The 19,303-nt window shown below is 41.1% G+C and overlaps 1 protein-coding gene across 2 annotated transcripts in view; it reads left to right on the top strand.

Moving 5' to 3' along the window:
* Nucleotides 1-19,303, top strand: part of AASS (aminoadipate-semialdehyde synthase) — a 114,116-nt gene that overhangs the window by 75,501 nt on the left and 19,312 nt on the right. For both annotated transcript variants that reach the window (XM_089672128.1, XM_089672127.1), the window contains exons 17-20: nt 1,285-1,397; nt 5,558-5,694; nt 8,652-8,819; nt 17,293-17,388. In XM_089672128.1, coding sequence (XP_089528254.1) covers nt 1,285-1,397; nt 5,558-5,694; nt 8,652-8,819; nt 17,293-17,388 — 514 coding nt within the window. The remainder of the gene's footprint in view (nt 1-1,284; nt 1,398-5,557; nt 5,695-8,651; nt 8,820-17,292; nt 17,389-19,303) is intronic.

Raw genomic sequence — 19,303 nt, 5'->3', positions numbered from 1 at the left:
TATTTTTCCCACGAAAGTAGAGTTACCCTTTAAGTTAGAATTATTGCATTTGTACATGGTGAATGATAAAATTGCTTACTCAAGAGAGAACTTTACTCAGTTATTTCTCTACATTTAAAGTGTTACTAAACTCATGACCATGCATTCACTAGATCTGGTCTCCCATAGTACACAGCACATAGAACTGAAATTTTTAGTAATTATAAACTGCTAAATATCTTTTCTCATCGGCAGTATATAGCAGTCCTGTAACTTCTATCAGTGTCCAGCTGAGCACTGGTTAAAGCTTGTAGGTGAAGCTTTCATTCTGCTCTGACTGTCCTATGAGTCTGAATAACCCCTGACCCTCTGTCTGGATGATGCTGATTTGTCCCTGTGCTGATCACATGCACCCTTCCAAAGAAGAAAAAAAACTCTCTAGCAATACACACTAAACTGAGCATGTGTAGAGTGACTCCTAGAGCTCTGTACTATCACTAGATGGATAGGGGAGGATAAAAGAAGACAGATCAAACAGCCTTTTTACACAATGTGGAGGATTAATCCCTTAGCTTCCACAGTGATTATAACCAGCATGCTTTACTGCACATACAGACTGATTTTACTGTTGTGGGTTTAGTAACACTTTAAGATGCTTTTATATAGGTTAATTATTGGTCATTTTAGGCAATTTTTTTTATGAAGACAGTCTGGCAATATATGGAGGAAAGTTGACATGAATCAATATTGAATGGCCAGGATGAGAGTGTATTTTGGCAACCACACCAGAAATGTTAATGTTCTTCATATTCATTAGGGCTGATTTTAGCATCTTTCTGTAGGGTTGGGAGGTGAACAATAGCCAGGTAGAGCAAGATAAGACACTGGATTTGTGTATGCTGGTGTCCTACTAAAGGCTATGAATGGATCACCAACACACAGAGAAAATGATGCAAGGAAAAAAGACTGCCAGAAAATTAAAGTACAACTAAAGTTTTTTTTTTTTTTTTTTTTTGTTTGTTTGTTTTGATTTTTAGACTATTAATTAGAACTCTGATTAAGGTAAATTTTAAGTGACCTTCTTATTTTACCATTGTTGATCTCTTGCTAAGATAGCATTAGTAGCTGATTACATTTACTGTTGCTTGCAGCTGTACAATAATATGTTTAATAATACTGTATATTATGTAGTCTTCATATGCTAAAATATGAGGAATTACATGGAAATCTTCCATTCATTTTGCAGGCAATCAATTCTCAAGTATTTGGTTTGCATTCTTATGCTTTTTGTGCAATGTGTTGCAGTGCTGAAGACTCTGGAACAACAATAGTTGGTGAAATGGGATTGGATCCTGGCCTTGATCATATGCTAGCCATGGAATGCTTTGATAAAGCTAAAGATGTGGGAGCAACTGTAGGTATTTACACAAATATAAGCCTTGCATTAGGAAATCTTGTTTTAAAAGAATCTGTCAAAACTAAACATCTGTCTTATAAGTCTCCGATGGAAGCCCACACTCTAACTCCACCGCAGCAGTAGTGACATCAAGGGCAGTGTAGATACATTAGCTTTGCTGCCCCAGAGCTACTATGCACACCGTGAGTCTGAGAATGGCTGCACCTGCTAAAGGATTCTGGGATGGGTTTTTGCTTTTTCACTTATTTCCTTAATGCTCAACCTAAAGTGGAAGAAAAATAACTATTCTTAAAAATGCTCCCTCCTACCTCTTCCTCCTACCTATCCTTCCTAACCGGTATAAAAAAAAACATTTGCATACTTGCCTACTTTTAATCTGGTCTGGTCACGTGATCCTCCAACTCAGGGAATGCTTGACAAGAGCTGGGAATTCTGGGAGCCATGTTATAGATGTCCATGGCCCAGCTATTGCCAATGCTTCTTCCTTTCCCCTGCAGCAGCTGCTCACTGACACAAGGGAGCTGTAGCTGCGGGATTACATGAAAGAGTGGATTAAAAATAGGTAAGTACACACACACTTTTTTTTTTTTTATATAAACAGTTTGGGCAGTATAGGTAGAAGAAGGGGGAGGGAACCTTTTCAGGAATGCTTAAACTCAGGCTTTTCTTTAATTCACAGGATACACCCATGACCGCATTTTTTTTTTTTTAAGTAGTTTTACTTTAGGGGAACAGTAACTCTGGTTAGGACAAAAATACTAGCTCTCCAGCGCCTCAAATGGGTCAATACCAGGGAATCTGATGTATGAGTGACCTATGGACAAAGTCCCGGAGATGCAGCCCTCCTCAGATGGGGAGATCAACGAACTGGAAAAAAGCAAACAGGTGGTGCCACTTCAGCTCTCAGGACAGGGACATGTCCCCGAAATGCGTCAGCAGGCCGACCATAGCACCAGTCGGACACTCTGCCATCCTTTTGGCCATCACTGTGGCCTTACAGGCTTTTTGATGCGCTACGTTTGTGAATGTTTTTTGTCTCTTTAAACATTTTAACCACCTCCCGCCCGGCATATAGTAATATGACGGACACAAGTTGGTTCTCTCATTCTGGGAGGACGTCATATGACGTCCTCCCATTCTCACCGCTCATGCGCGGCTCAGGGAGTGTGGCGATCGGCGGTGTGCTGTGTCCCTTGGACACAGCGGATCACCGATCACGGAAAGAGCCGAAGATATCGGCTCAGTCATGTGATCAGCTGTGTCCACATGTAAACAGAGAAATGCCGGTTATCGGCATTTCTTTCCTCTCGAGCTGTCACAGTGACCGCTCGAGAGGAGAGGAGAGCCTGTAATCTGCTTTCGGCGGAGGGGACATGTACACTGATCATCAGGGCACTGATGATCAGTGTGCCCTGATGATCAGTGTAGCCCCAGCAGTGCCACCTGTCAGTGTCCATCAGTGCTCATCAGTGCCTCGTGCCAGTGCCCATCAGTGCCACATCAATGCCACATATCAGTGCCTATCAGTGCACATCAATGCCACATATCAGTGCCCATCTGAGCTGCCTTTGTGTCACCCATCAATGCCACCTATCAGTGCCATTCAGTGCCACCTAACAGTGCCATATATCAGTGCTGCCTTTCAATGCCCATCAGTGCCACCTATCAGTGTCCATCAGTGCAGCATATCAGTGCCCATCAGTGCAGCCTCATTAGTGCACATCAGTGAAGGAGAAAAATCACTTATTTACAAGATTTTATAACAAAAACTAAAAAAAATTTGTGTTTTTTTTCACAATTTTCAGTGGTTTTTGGTTTAAGAAAAAGTAAAAAACCCAGAGTTGATTAAATACCACCAAAACAAAGCTCTATCTGTCACAAAAAATGAAAAAAATTTCATATGGGTACAGTGTTGCGTGACCGTGCAATTGTCATTCAAAGTGTGACAGCGCTGAAAGCTGGAAATTGCCCTGGGCAGGAAGGGGGTAGAAGTGCCCTGTAGGCAAGTGGTTAATAAGCCTTGAATAATGCTCTAAGTGTTTGCACCACCTGTTTGATTTTTTTTTTCCAGTTTTTTTTTTTTTTTTTTTTTTTTTGGAACAGCAACTCTGGTATTTAGATTTCTTTTATGTGTATAAACCAGTAAAGGTCAAAATTGATTATTTTGTCCTGGGTAGATTGAGGCTTCTTTTGTTGAATTACTAAAGTTGTCTGCAGTGTTGAAGGGCAGATGTCCCTAACTCTGATGCACTTTATGCCAGACAGTAGTATTCGCACCAAGCTAGATTCATCAATTCCCAGGATAGATGAAGCAGAGATAGGATGAGGTTTAGGGACTGATGTGAAATGTACAATATATTTGTAAAGTACTGCGGAAATTAACAGCGCTATATAAGTACCTGTAGTAATAATAGTAATTTCAGCCTTCCACTGCTTGATTCTCCACTAGGATAGGGAATTACAATCTTCTTCAAATCTGCCCAAAATGGAATAATTCATTTTGGAAGGAGCGTTCCTTTTTAAAAGACAAATGTAAACTGAAGGTGACAGAAACAAAAATTATGTTGTATTGTTTGGACTGCACACAAGTGAACATTTTTATATTTATATACTGTATATAGTATACTTTCCAAAACTATTGATTTGCCATTTCAGATTGGGGGAACCACACATACTGGAATTGATTTGCTAAAGGCGTAGATCATGCTCACTTTTTCTAATACATTGTAAATGTGAAGCTTTTTTTTTTTTTTTTTTTTTTTTATAATGGCATAGAGCTGACCTATGCTGCATTGCACATGTGCACTTCAGATTTAGTTTTAGATCAATATATTGCCTCCTAAGAGTTTTTTGATAAAAATGAAGAATACAAGAAAATTTAGGGAGAGTATTAAAAAGTTTGTAGATAGAATACTATATTAAATGGTTGTATCATGTAAATATCCAAACCTAATTGTGTACAAAGCAGCAAACACACCAAGAGGAGATCCCCTCTAAATCACAAATCAAATAAATAGCTAGTGTTGTGCTAAGTGAAATATATACTGTACATACATCAAAAATTCACATAAAGGATAAAACGGAAAAGTGCTCAATCGTGAACCATTGCCAGAAGTAAATATTTTGAATAAACATATATGAAACAGTCCTTATAAGGTATATAGAACAGTCCCCTTATTCTGTGGTGACTAATAGAAGATCTATCATTCCAACCACCAATGTGAGAATTGCACCACCGTGATATCAAATTGGAGGCTTACCAGATCCTTTGACCCCTTTATTATAGGGGGTCAATATATACCTGATATATATATATATATATATATATATATATAATTCCGTCCGGACTCGCATATCTGAGATGACGTGTAACATCCGAGGCTCCTCAGGCCATCCCGGTGTTAAGGGGTCAACATATGCTCATATAAAATAAAGGGGTGCCTCTCATAGTGCAGTAGGTTAACCAATTTATTAAATAAATGAAAATGCACTTACAAGCATAGTAAAATTATCAGGCGACCAGAAGTCAGCAGAAACAACTGTAAAATGGCGATTCTTACACGATGACATAAGAAGGGAGGCTCTGCCCAACGTGTTTCGTCATAAGCAGCCGTCTTACGCAACCAATGCTTATAAGTGCATTTTCGTTTATTTAATAAATTGGACACATCATTTTGTATAATATTTGTGAATTTTTGATGTATATCATTTATCTCAACACTAGCTATTTATTTGATTTATAAATAGAATGCCTCTAGTTAGAACTGAGTCTTGGGGAGTGTGTGCCCTTATGGGGTTGTAAGTGAATTTCTCTGTGTTTGCTTGAGAGCATATTTAATCACATTCCGGTTTTTGGAATCTTGGACATAAAAATATCTGCATATGCATGGAGGTCAACAAGGTTCTTTCCTTCACATTTGTTTGCTGGAAGCCACTACATGTGCGTTTTAATTTTTTTCTAGGTAACTTCTTTAAAAAATTGATAAAGTGTTACCTATTTATTTGGAAAAATTTTCATCCATTCTTTGTATTTTTATAAGGAAAAATCACCCAGGTATGCACATCACAAACTGAAAAATTATCTGAATTAATTGGATGGATCTTAATATTAATGATGCCACTTCACTACAAATAACCACATTCCTTTTTTTCTGCAGGTAGAGTCTTACATTTCCTTCTGTGGGGGTCTTCCAGCTCCAGAGTATTCTGACAATCCACTGAGGTATAAGTTCAGCTGGAGCCCTCTTGGTGTTCTCTTAAATACAATACAGCCTGCCACTTATTTGAAGAATGGAGAGGTTTGTGATGACCAAAGATTCTATTTATTAATTAAAATAACGTTATATAATCAAATTTATCATACTGACAGTCATATAGCACAAATTCTTCACTTGAAAAGCTCCTAAGTAAAATTTATCAGGTGTGCTGATGTTGTCCAGGAAGAACTGCAAGTCAGATAATTACGCTTGACTTGTCTACTGCACTGTAACAGGGCATAGGCAGGACAGGAGGAAGGAGGCCAGGTATAATACTGGAAAAGAGAACTAGGATAAATGTCAGAATGAGTGACCTGTGGGAGAGCAGGAGTGTATGGTAGGGGCATGCAGGGTAAACAGACAATGCGAGGGGAAACTGAAAATAAAACATCTTGTAACCATGCAGGGACTAGGATCAGTGCTGCAAATGCATTCAGATTTACCCTCACTGACCTTTTCAAGCCAGGGACAAGTGGAATTCTCCAGATTACTGTCTGCAAGAGGGTAGCATGGTCCACAGAAATGATGCTTAGTAAAATAGCAAATTCCCTGGTCTATGCATCCTGCCTACATTCTGTGGTTTAATTCTGTAATGTAATGTATCTCTAAAATAGTGCTTCTAGAAATTGAACTACCGTACTGAGGACTCTTGTAGACAGGTGTTCTTTTCAAACATGGCCTATTTCTATTTGAATGCACTACTGCTGAAACAAATGTACTCAATGCAAATGCTTAACAAGAAAGGGCTGTGTTTGATTCACTTTGACTACAATTTTAAATGCACCTCAATGGGACTTGCTTCATCCAGTAATCAAAAGCAGCCTCTGAAGCACACATTAAATGCAAGTCAGCAGATTGCCACTGACCTAAACAGAGTAGTGTAGATGACAGTTCAATCACTGGTAAAACTCTCATCTACTGTCATGACCAAAAATATTGGCACCCTTGCATTTCTGTCAGATAATGCACCACTTCACCCAGAAAATTGTTGCAATTACAAATGTTTAGGCATTCTCATGTTTATTTCTTTTGTTTATATCGGTATGGCACAAAAAGTGGCGAAACAAAAAGCCAAATCTGACTTTCCACGCAAAACCCTAAAAATGGACTGAACAAAATTATTGGCACCCTCAATTTAATATTTGGTAGCTCACCCCTTGGTTACAGGAAGGTTTCAGTTATTTTTTCCATCAATTAATTTCTTACACTTCTCTACTGGAATTTTGGACCACTCTTTCGCCAACTGCTCCAGGTCTCTCAGATTGGAGGGGTTCCTTTTCCCAGCTGCTGTTTTGAAATCTCTCCACAGGTGATCTATGGGATTGAGATCTGGCCTCATTGCTGGCCAGTTCAGTACTCTACAGTGTTTTGTCTGAAATAATTTCTTGGTGCTTTTTGACGTGTGCTTTGGGTCATTGTCCTGCTGTACGATCCATGACCCCTGATGGAGTCTCAGCTTTCTGACCGTGTGCCCTACGTTGCACCCCAGAATTCTTTGGTAGTCTTCAGATTTCATAATGCCATGCACACAATCAAGAAATCCAGTTTCTGAAGCAGCAAAGCAACCCCAAAACATCAGTGAACCTCCACCATGACTGTAGGAACTGCATTCTTTTCTTTTAAAGGCCTTATTGCTTTTCCTGAAAACAGTAGAATGATGGGCTTTACCAAAAAGCTGTAATTTGGTTTCGTCTATACACAGCACATTACCCCAAAAGGATTTTGTCTTCCTCCAGTAAGTTTTGGCCATCTGCAATCTGGCTTTTTTATCTTTCTGTGCCAGCAGTGGGGTCTTCCTGGGTCTCCTACCATAGCGTCCCTTTTCATTGAGATGGTGACGTATAGCGCTATCTGCCACAGTTGTACCCTGTTCCTGAAGGTTAGCTTGAATTTGTCTAGAAGTTGATCTAGGTTCTTTAGCCACCATTTGAACAATCCTTTGTTGCAATATTTGATCAATTTTTCTCTTTTGTGTTGTCCAGGGAGATTAGCTACAGTGCCATGGGCTGTACACTTCTTGACAATGTTCCGCACAGTGGACACATTAGGATCTCTGGAGATGGACTTGTAATCTTGAGATTGTCCATGCTTTTCCACAATTTATGTTCTCAAATCCTTATTTGCTGCTCTTTCTCTTCTCCATGCTCCATGTGGCACACAGACACACAACAGAAAGGTTGAGTCAATTTTTCACAATTTTAACTGGTTGCCGGTGTGATTTCTATATTGTCAGCGCCTGTTAATTGATACAGTTGTTTAGTTACAAATTTACAGGAGCATCACAAAGTTGGAATGCAATTATTTATTACAATTTTGAGAAGGTGCCAATAATTTTGTCTAGTCCATTTTTGGGGTTTTACATGGAATGTGTCAGATTTGGTTTTTTGTTTCTCCACTTTTTTTGTCATACCCGTACAAACTAGAGAAATAAATATGAGAATGCCTAAACATTTGTAATTGCAACAATTTTCTGGGCAAAGTGATGAATTATCTGACAGAAATGCAGGGGTGCCAATATTTTTGGCCATGACTGTACAGGAGTTCTGATTTTGTCCACCACTTGAATTCTATTACCACACCACACTGTGAACTACATCCTAATAATTGCCCAAACATGTACCGTTCTTGTTCTTGTCCACTGTCAGTGCAAAATTAAGCAAAGCTAGCAGAAAAATGCAAAAAAAAAAATTCAACTTCACAGCCATTTACTATAGTAGTACTATGTCTACCCATTTTGACATAACTATCTAATGTACACCGTTCCACGTGGACAGTCTTACTGTCTAGGTAAGAAATGAAGAGGAAGTTGTCATTCTGCAAGTGTCCTGGTACATCTTCACAACATTCTCCTATGCTTATACTGTAAACAAAAGCTTAGCTAAAGACATTTCACTAACAGCTGTTTATTGCATTCCATTGATAAATTGCAGCGTGCAGCCAGACTTTACCTATTTATTACTGAACAATTTCTTTTAATGGCTTTCATATTCTTCTCCTAGGTTGTTAATATTGCAGCTGGAGGCTCGCTGCTGGAGTCTGTTACCATCATGGACTGTTTTCCTGGACTCAATCTAGAAGGCTTCCCAAACAGGGACAGTACCAAATATGCAGAACCCTATGGCATCCAGTCAGCCCATACGTTGATGAGAGGGACCCTGAGGTACAAGGTATACTATTTCTGCTCATCTGTATTAGAAATAGGCATCTTAAGGACGTAACATGGATTGCATAGAACAAGGTCAGTGACATCTAATCTACATGACAAGGAAAATAGCGACTGCTCATGACGGAGTCAGCAACGTATGCACTTTAAAGGAACCCAAAGACCTTAAATAACATATAAAATCAAGTACAGCGCTAAAAAATTAGTGATAAACATAATGAATTAAATCAATAAATGCAAAAAATATATATATAAAGTCCTTTGTAAAGACACTAGGCACTATATTACGTGCAACTACAAAAGTTAATACACAGAAAGTGAAAGTCCATATGTTGGTGAAAATCTGACATCAGTCAGAAAATGGTGCTACGTGAAGATCCCATTGCCCAAGTGATTTCAAATGAATTCCATGTGATAATAATCCGTTCAGATTGTGCAAGGGATATGGTAAAAAAATGCACACTCATGAGATGCGCATAACAAATGTGCAATTAGTAGAATATTATATGGTGGTATGATCTGCCAGAGGCCCCCTTTAAGATGGATCAGATGTGCAGCCTGGAAAGAGACTTCCTCCTCTGCACCTGGGGCTGCCCTGCAGCCGTTCTCCAAATGGGATCCTGAAAGTTAATAGCTCAATGCAGTAGCTTGGTCAAGACGTAGGCATCGGTGACCCAGCGCTGTCGTCTGTGCCTTCGCATATGGTGCCCCCATTGTCACGTCATCACTCTGTGCAGTCTTAGAGGACCCTGCCACTGGACACCCAATAGGAATATCCACATAGGTAAGAATGAGCTCAAGGTTGTTGAGCTGTTCAGGCATTGCCTGTTCAAGTGTACTGACCTCAGAAACAAGCTACCTCAGAAACAACCCACCGTGCCTCCAGAAGCCACAAGGCCACTGCTTTGGCTGTGGTCACGATCAGGTCCTGAAGGATGAGTAACTACTCCTTATTACAGAAAATCATACTTTTGGGGCATTTCTTTAAAGTGTTTGTAAACCAAAACAATAATTTTCTCTTACTTGCTCCATTTTGGCCTGTTTTAATATTGTAAGTGCTTAAAAAAGAAAAAAAAAACTTGATCCTGACAAACATTCTTGTGAGCTGATAATTTCCTGTTACATACAGTATCTCACAGAAGTGAGTACACCCCTCACATTTTTGTAAATATTTTATTATATCTTTTCATATGACAGCACTGAAGAAATTACACTTTGCTACAATGTAAAGTAGTGGGTGTACAGCTTGTATAACAGTGTAAATTTGCTGTCCCCTCAAAATAACTCAACACACAGCCAGCCATTAATGTCTAAACTGCTGGCAAGAAAAGTGAGTACACCCCCTCTTGGGCATGGAATTCACCAGAGTTTAACAGGTTGCCCCTGGAGTCCTCTTCCAGGATGACATCACGGAGCTGGTGGATGTTAGAGACCTTGCGCTCCTCCACCTTCCATTTGAGGATGCCCCACAGATGCTCAGTAGGGTTTAGGTCTGGAGACATGTTTGGCCAGTCCATCACCTTTACCCTCAGCTTCTTTAGCAAGGCAGTGGTCGTCTTGGAGGTGTGTTTTGGGGTCGTTATGTTGGAATACTGCCCTGCGGCCCAGTCTCCGAAGGGAGGTGATCATGCTCTGCTTCAGTATGTCACAGTATTTTATTTTTTTTATTTATTTCAGGTACTTATATAGCGCAGCACTTTACATATATATTGTACATTCACATCAGTCCCTAACCCTCAAGGGGTGTACAATCTAAGGTCCCTAACTCACATTCATACATACACATACTATGGACAATTTAGACAGGATCCAATTAACCTACCAGCATGTCTTTGGAGTGTGGGAGGAAACCGGAGTACCCCACGGAAACCCACGCAGGCACAGGGAGAACATGCAAACTCCAGGCAGGTGGTGCCGTGGTTGGGATTCGAACCAACGACCCCAGTACTGCCAGGCGGAAGTGCTAACCACTAAGCCACTGTGGCATTCATGGTTCCCTCAATGAACTGTAGCTCCCCAGTGTCGGCAGCATTTAAGCAGCCCCAGACCATGACTCTCTAACCGCCATGCTTGAATGTAGGCAAGACACACTTGTCTTTGTAAGCCTCACCTGGTTGCCGCCACACACGTTTGACACCATCTGAACCAAATAAGTTTATCTTGGTCTCATCAGACCACAGAACATGGTTCCAGTAATCCATGTCCTTAGTCTGCTTGTCTTCAGCGAACTGTTTGCAAGCTTCCTTGTGCATCATCTTTTGAATAGGCTTCCTTCTGGGACGACAGCCATGCAGACCAATTTGATGCAGTGTGCGGCGTATGGTACTGACATGCTGACCCCCCACCCCTTCAACCTCTGCAGCAATGCTGGCAGCACTCATACATCTATTTCCCAAAGAAAATCTCTGGATATGACACTGAGCACGTGCACTAAACTTCTTTGGTCTACCATAACGAGGCCTGTTCTGAATAGAACCTGTCCAGTTAAACCGCTGTATGGTCTTGGCCATCGTACTGCAGCTCAGTTTCAGGGTCTTGGCAATCTTCTTATAGCTTAGGCCATCTTTATGTAGAGAAACAATTCTTTTTTTCATATCCTCCTAGAGTTCTTTGCCATGAGGTGCCATGTTGAACTTTCAGTGACCAGTATGAGAGAGTGTGAGTGATAACACCAAATTTAACACACCTGCTCCCCATTCACACCTGAGACCTTGTAACACTAACGAGTCACATGACACCGGGGAGGGAAAATGGCTAATTGGGCCCAATTTGGACATTTTTACTTAGGGGTGTACTCACTTATGTTGCCAGCGGTTTAGACAATAATGGCTGTGTGTTGAGTTATTTTGAGGGGGCAGCAAATTTACACTATTATATAAGCTGTGCACTCACTACTTTACATTGAAGAAAAGAGTCATTTCTTCAGTGTTGTCGCATGAAAAGATATAATAAAATATTTACAAAAATGTGAGGGGTGTACTCACTTCTGTGAGATACTGTAGTCTGGCTGAAAAAAAGAAAAGTCCATCCAGTTTAACCATTTAAAAAATAAAAAAAAGTTATAATCCTATACCCAGAGTTGATTGAGGAAGGTAAAAAAACCCAGGAAAGCATGACCCAATTTGCTCCTGCAAGGGAAAAAAACTCTTCCTGGTCCCCCAAGAGTCAATCTGATATTCCCTGGATCAACTTTACCTATAAATGTTCATGCTTCCTCTTTGCCAAAGTGGTGCTATTAAGAACTACGGCATCTGCCTATGTGTCATCATGGCTTTATTGAATCCCCACTTAATATATTATAAAACTAGCAACTGTGTCAGCTAGCTCTGGTGGGTATCGGCTCTTTAACAACCAGTGACTCTTTTCTGCTGACAGAAGGGATAAGTTACTGGTGGTTAGGAAGCTGAGGGATGCTAGCTCCTAACAACCTTTACAAATAACAGGCAAAAAAATTCACCCGAAACATATGTACATGCATTTTTGGTGAATTTCCATTTAAGTACCTGGAGCACAAAATCCGGCTGCAACAGGACCCTTTTCCAAAATTGTGTTGTGTGAAGATGCATTGATGTGAACTGGCACCATTGAAAACAATGTGATTTCCATCACATGACTTTGTGCGACTGAATCAGTGTAGAAATTTGCCAGCACACCACAGATCCTCAGGTTGTGCAGAAACTTTTTTTTTTCTTCTTTTTTTTTTTTTTTTTTTAATGAGGTATCGCATCACAAACGAGAGTGCAACGTTTTGGAGTCACGCAGAGCACCTTCGTCAGGCATGTGATAAGTGTATGGCAATTATGCAAAGCATGTGTGACTCCAAAACATTCTACTCTTGTTTTGGACTCAACCTGAAGATCTGTGGTATGCTGGCAAATATCTACACTGTGTCATGCAGGGCTTAACAAATTTGCTTTGAATCTAGGAGCCAGTTAAAAGGGTAAGAAGCCTTTTTTTTTTTTTCCGGTACACCCTCCCATGTTCTCATACTTTCTACTCCCCATACATCCCCCCCCCCCCCAAAATCTTCATACTCTTTACACCCCCCCCCCCCCACATCCTCATACTCTGTACTCCCCATGCACCCCCCCATGTCCTTGTAGCATGAAGATTTGTATCACACAGGTTTCCCCTTACACTGGGATACCATCTCACCACCACTGCGTTGCTGAGCTGCTTTACAATTCAGTATAGGGCAACTCAGCCATGAAAATATTCCCTAGAAATCCATCCAGTAGAGCCTGGCTCTCCATCTAGTCCCACAGTTCTCGCTGGATGTATTGTGATTCTCCAAAGCAGTCTAGCACCTCCAGGAAGCTGCTCTCCATGCTGTCCAGTCCGACACATGCTAGCTGCTGCCAGCCGTACCTGCCACACTATCCACACTATCCTATTTAGCTAAAGAACTGTCCACTAAGTATGCCGCTGGGAGGGAGAATCCTGCAACCACAACTACGGATCTACTGTCCGTCACATCCTATTGGATATGGCCTGACACACATGAATCTTTATGCTACACCGTGTCTGCTTCATTAAGTAAACCCTACTGCATGTCCCGGGCATCGGGCGATATGATTTGACCATCCCTGCAATAGTGTATGGGCTGACAAAAGCAGTGGTGTCAGAGTCAAAGAATACAGACCACCTACAAGAGATTCTTGTCATTATGGAAGAATATAGGATATTTATGAACATGTAGATGCCTAAGGCCATGCCAGTCCAGATGGGCACTCTTCTTCTCCAGATTTAATTTCCATATCACCTATTGTCCCGAATCAAAAAATTGCAAGGCTTGCACTCTCTCCCATATGTTCCAAGATGCCCTCTGAACCTGACACTATCCTGCCCACTAAGAACTTTCTGTTACTCAAGACCGATTTAGTGTCACAAGTTAAGGCAGCTGTCACTGAACACCCTCCAGCTCTGGAGTTACTCCTGCAACTTAGAGAGGGTCTTTTCTTCCACAGAGAGCTGGTCTTTATCCCTGAACAATTTCAGACCTGCATGTGTGATGACCACCCTCTTGCACGTCATTTTGGGATTCACAGGACTTCAGATTTAATTCATTCTTTTTGGTGGGCAAATTTGGCCCAAGATTGCAGAGGCTGTCAAGTCATGTGTGGCTCACTTACATAATAAATCCAATAGGTACAGGAAACGGTTCAAGCAGACCGCAATTCTTGCCTCTAACAAATTATGGAGTATGATTTCCATTGACTTCATAGTAGAGTTAATTCCACCTGAGGGGTGGTGGATTGCTTTTCCAAATGGCTCACTTTATGCTCTTAAAGGGAACACCTTCTGCTGCCAAGACCACAACCACTTTTATCAAGGAGGTAGTGTGTTTACATGGAATTCCTAACCAGATTATTTCTGATTGTGGTGTACAGTTTACTTCCAGGTTCTGGAAAGCCCTGTGTGAAGCTTTGGGCATTGACTATAGTCTGTCCTCAGCGTACCATCCACAGACTAACGGTCAGACCGAAAGAACAAATTCAAACGCTAGAACAACCCTTGCAATGTTTTTCGTCTTTTGCACAAGACGATTGGGTGCATCTTGTTCCCTTAGCGGAGTTTGCATATAACAAGTCAGTGCACTCTGCCACCAAAAAAGCACTTTTTTTCCCAAACTATGGCTTTCACCCCTCTTTTCTGCCCAATGTTCCTCGGGAACAGTACCAGCTGTACAGGATTGTCTGGAATTCTGGAGAGTCAACAACCAATTTCTACAGGAGGCAATCACCATGGCTCAGGCAAGTAAGAAGAAATTTTTCGATAAGAGAAAAAGGGGTAACCTGGATTTAAAACCTGGGTATAAAGTATGGTTATCCACAGCAAATTTTAAACTGGCTTACCTCTCAAAGGTATATCGGGCCTTTTCCAGTAAAGAAAAAGATCAATATGGTTGCCTAATGAGTTAACTCTGCCTAAGAATTTTAGGATACACCCTGTTTTCATCTTTATGTATATTAAAACCGGTTGTTTCCAATCCGTTTCCTGCTCGGGAACCAGAGACTCCATCCCCCCTGCCTGTGGAGGGTAATGAAGAAGATGATGTTGAGGTCATCTCAGATTACAGGAAGGGGTACGGGGTAGGGTCAAACCCAATTCCTAATTAAATGGAAGGGCTACGGTCCAGAGGGTAATTCCTGGGAACCTTCTATGAACTTCCATACTCCAACGGTTGGTGCAAGCTTACCTCTGACTTCATCCTGGGAAACAGACCTTGGTGGGCATCCGGAGGCTGCCCCTAAAGGAGGGGTAACATCAGGGAATTCCAGTGAGAAGTTGTAAAGGAATCCCAGTATGGCGACTGGCACATATATATGCACATGGCATTGCTCGTATAAATGAGCATAGGTGCATTGGTAATAGAAATGAGCATAGGCTCGCGCATGCACACAGGAATGCACGCACATGTACGCACTTGGGAGCGTGCCCAGTTTCTGGCGCCAAACAGGCTAATTAAGGGATTCTTTTGCTCATTGTCAGTGCTGACTGGTCTTCCAGTTGCTCCCTGTGTCCTGCTACTACTCTGCTGTTTCCCATGCCGCTGATCTGGCTTGTCTTTGACCTGAACTTGGAGCCTGCTTCTGCCTTGTCACTAGTTCCTGACCCCAGCTCTGTTCCTGGCCACGTCTCTGCCTGGTGATTCTGTACCTTGCTGCTGACCTTGGCTGTTGTTGTGACCACGCTTCTGTTCCTGGTTCTTTTCCCAAGAGTCCCTACCCAGCTGTCATCCACACCAGCTCTGTTTGCCCCAGTGCGTTCCTGTCCCAAGTCTGCTGGGAGTCCTGACAAACCTCACATTTTGAACCTGCAGCCCAGATAGTGCCCCTTTTAACTTTGGCTAGATCTCAGTGCACTATTACATTTCCTGACCTGATGTTCTGGCAGCCCTCCTGGGACCGCAACGCCTACTGCAAGTACTCCTATCAACACCTGCCAGCACTCTTGTCCCTTGGTACCCTCTTCCACTTTTCTGTGCAACCTGGCATGGAGATACCAGAGAGGCCAACCTTGTCATTTCAGTCTCCGATCAGGTATGCAACAGTTAGACTGCAGGCATAGATCAAGAGATGGTCAGAGACTGCGTGCATGGCGCAAGAGATGGTCAGAGACTGGTTTAGCAGACCTGACCCTCTTTACTCACTGTGACTGTGTTGTGTCCCTCTTCTCAGCATGCTGTGTGTCCTCTGTGCCAGTGCTGCTAAGCCGCTGCCATGTCTTTCCTTCTGCTTTGTCATCCTGTCGGGTTGATGGGAGGAGACTGCACTCAAGGGCACAGCGGGGCTGTGAGCAGCCGCAGGCAGAGTCAGGCTGGCAGAGGATGGAGCAGCAGATCCAGGTATTGCTGTCGGGAAGATGATTGGCAGCGAGACAGGACCTCCGGTGAAGTCTGCGAATGGTTGAGAATGGTTGGTTGTTATAGAATGCGACCACAAAATTACCCACTATAGATTTGTTTATTCCCTTTTTAATATATAATATTTAGTGATATGTAATTATCCTATACTTTGTTTCATTCTTAGTTTATTAAATATATTTTTGTATACTGAAGGTTTATTTTACAGCTGGAGGAAGTAGATTATAAGTAGGGCACAAGAAACCTTGGGTAAAGTTGTTTTTTTTTTTTTTTTTCTTCCATTTTCAGTAGCACAGCTCTCCTGTTTTAACAAAACAAAAAAAATCAGTTGTTTCATAATTTCCAACCAGACCAGTTCTACAGATTTATACATACAAATGTGTGTACTTTAAATTTAGTGAATTATTAATTCATGATTCAGAAACATAATCAGAAAATGGGAAAAACATACCGCCAACACATTCCTGTTTAGGAATATCTGATTATTTTACTGCAAACTCCTATAACCTGCATTAATTAAGCACGTTCATCTACATAGCTGCATTTTTCTACTGCGTACCTTGCCATGTCTGAGGAGTTACTTTAGTAAAGCAGTTTAAAGTTTGCCTGTGTTGCAGTCTTTTTGCAGAGGAATTAAAGAAATTCTGCAAGTGATGATTGCTTGTCTGCAGTTTTTTGCAGGTTTGAGTTATCCGTTTAGTAAATCACAATTTGGTCTAAGTGATGGGTATTGTGTTTTTTTTATATCATATGCATTTTAGTGCTATTATCCTGTTGGATAACTAACACCCATCCAGGTTAAAGAACCCATAATCCATTAGCATTACTGATTAATAGAAACTTTAAACCAGTAGTTCTACAGCTGCAGTGAAACTACATGTTTCAGCATGAGTCAAATTTCTTGGCTAGTCTTTTAAACTGTGTGTCTGGCCAAGTGTTAAACTTAGGCTAGACCCAAAAGTGCCCCAGTTGTCATGATCTAGTGATACATATGTTGCTAAGGGAGAGGCTGACAATGAAATAACATGGCTAATCCCTTGTAGAAAAAAGTTGTGGTCTCTAAATGTATGCTGAGGATGTTACTTGAAGGTCCTATTTATTGTTTCCACAGGGATTTGCTAAAGCAATGAGTGGTTTTGTGAAGTTAGGACTAATTAATGCAGATCCCTGTCCTTTGCTAGCTGTGAATGCTCCAGCAGTGAGCTGGGTAAGTAAATATTCATATTACTCATGATATATGTCTGCATTTATTGCATTCTATGTAAGTAGACATGTAATTTATGTGTTGAGCTAAAGTTGACATATGAAAGTTGTGCTAATAAAAAAAAAAAATAAAAACAGCTTTAGTGTTGATACTTACCTTTTAATGAGGTATATCCTACATCCTGCTGAATCCCTTTAGTAATCGTCTCTGAAAGGATGCTGGTCCTCTTTCTGTCTCTGAACTTCGGTGTTGGTGGGGGTTAATATCTGTTGGTCTTTAGGCAGAAATGCAGTGAAGATGGTACAGTTGTGTCCTGCCCTCTCCACTGAAAAAGGTCTTTCATTGTTTACACTACATATAACACACTATTTGAATGGGCGAGATTCAAATGAGTGACCTGATCCTCCACATTCAAAGAGTAAACAATGAAGAACTTTTCTCAGTGGAGGAGGAGGGTGTTTCCCCATTTGGCCATCCTCATTGCCATTCCGCTCAAACACTTGAAGCTATTATCCCCCACAGCGCAGGAAGTTCAGAGATTGGAAGTGGACCCGACACCTTGCAGAGAGGATTTCTACAGGATCCAGCTGCCTGTACGATGTGGGACATGACCATATTATTCACATGTTCCTTAAGCTGTGGGCTGAGTGTTGTTACATTGTGACAATATGTTCCACCCAGTTTGTCCTATGTATGTCTTATCTCATGTTTTTATAGTAGGAGGAGCCAAAACTGTTAATTCCATTAACCCCGATTTCAGAGATTGGCTTTTTAACAGGTGCAAAACAATAGTTTTTTCCCATTTATGGAAAGGTGTTCTGTGACTTTAAACAACGATAAATAGTTATTTGTGGTGTGTTTTAATAACAGCAACATCACAGATAATAGAGCTTGTTCATATTAAAAGAAAGTGAAGATGCACAAACCAAGAATGAATATTTTCTTTGTTTTTATACTTGTTTGATCACAAGAACTAATTTTTTTTTTTTTTAAACACATACATGGACAAGGAGCAAGCTTAGTTACAGTTAATTCCATATATGAAAAAGTGGTATAATATGAGCAACCAAAAACCAATATTAGGATTTGGACCTTACTTCTTATACACTAAACAGTACCGCTTTATTTTAAGAGTCAATAAAACGTAGCTCAACAACGGGCTCATATGATCAAGCCAAGGTGACCAGATTGCTTCAATCCTTTCTATTGAACTTCTAAGAAAGTATGTATCTCATAGGAAATACACTTGTTAAGATTGAATATCCAGTCAGACAAGGCCGGAGGGTGTGGGGAGGTCCGCTTAACGGAAGTTTGTTTTCGGGCCACAAACAGAGCCTTTACAACAGTAATCTGGACCGGTGGCTTAAGAACAGATAAATCAATGTAGCCCAAAAGGCATGTAAGTGGATCGATTCACATTTAAAAGCCCATTAAATGTTCCCACGACGTCCAACCAATACCTGTGGAGTTTTTAGGGCAGTGCAACAATAAATCTATAAGAGACCTCGAGTTACCACATCTAGGACATGTTGAGTTGGATCTTAAGCCAATAGCACGAAAAAAAATGGGGTCCAATTGACCCTGTGAAGAATAAAGATCTGGGTTGACCTATGTGATGGAGAGAGTGAGACAAGGGGAAGAGCCCATAGGATCTCCCCTCCAAACATTATTAGAAATAGACCCAATATCCTGTTCCCACTTTACCTTGGAATCCAAAGGACATTTTATGGAAAATGTTCTCTAAGAGGGCTAGATAGGTAGTTTAGATAAAGTGGTACAAGGGACCTACACTTAAGCCTTATCTCAAGCTGGGACTGGTGAAAACCTGACTGGAGAGGAAGAAAACTGAACATTCAAAGCACACCACAACTGCAAATATTGATAGAACCACCTGGGGTTCAGAGAAAATTCCAAAGCC

This window comes from Staurois parvus, unplaced genomic scaffold (genome assembly GCF_062004578.1).
Source record: "Staurois parvus isolate SC_StPar_1 unplaced genomic scaffold, SC_StPar_1.0 ptg000120l, whole genome shotgun sequence".
Taxonomy (NCBI): domain Eukaryota; kingdom Metazoa; phylum Chordata; class Amphibia; order Anura; family Ranidae; genus Staurois; species Staurois parvus.
Note: the sequence above shows the minus strand (reverse complement) of the source record. Positions and strands in the feature narration are given on the sequence as shown.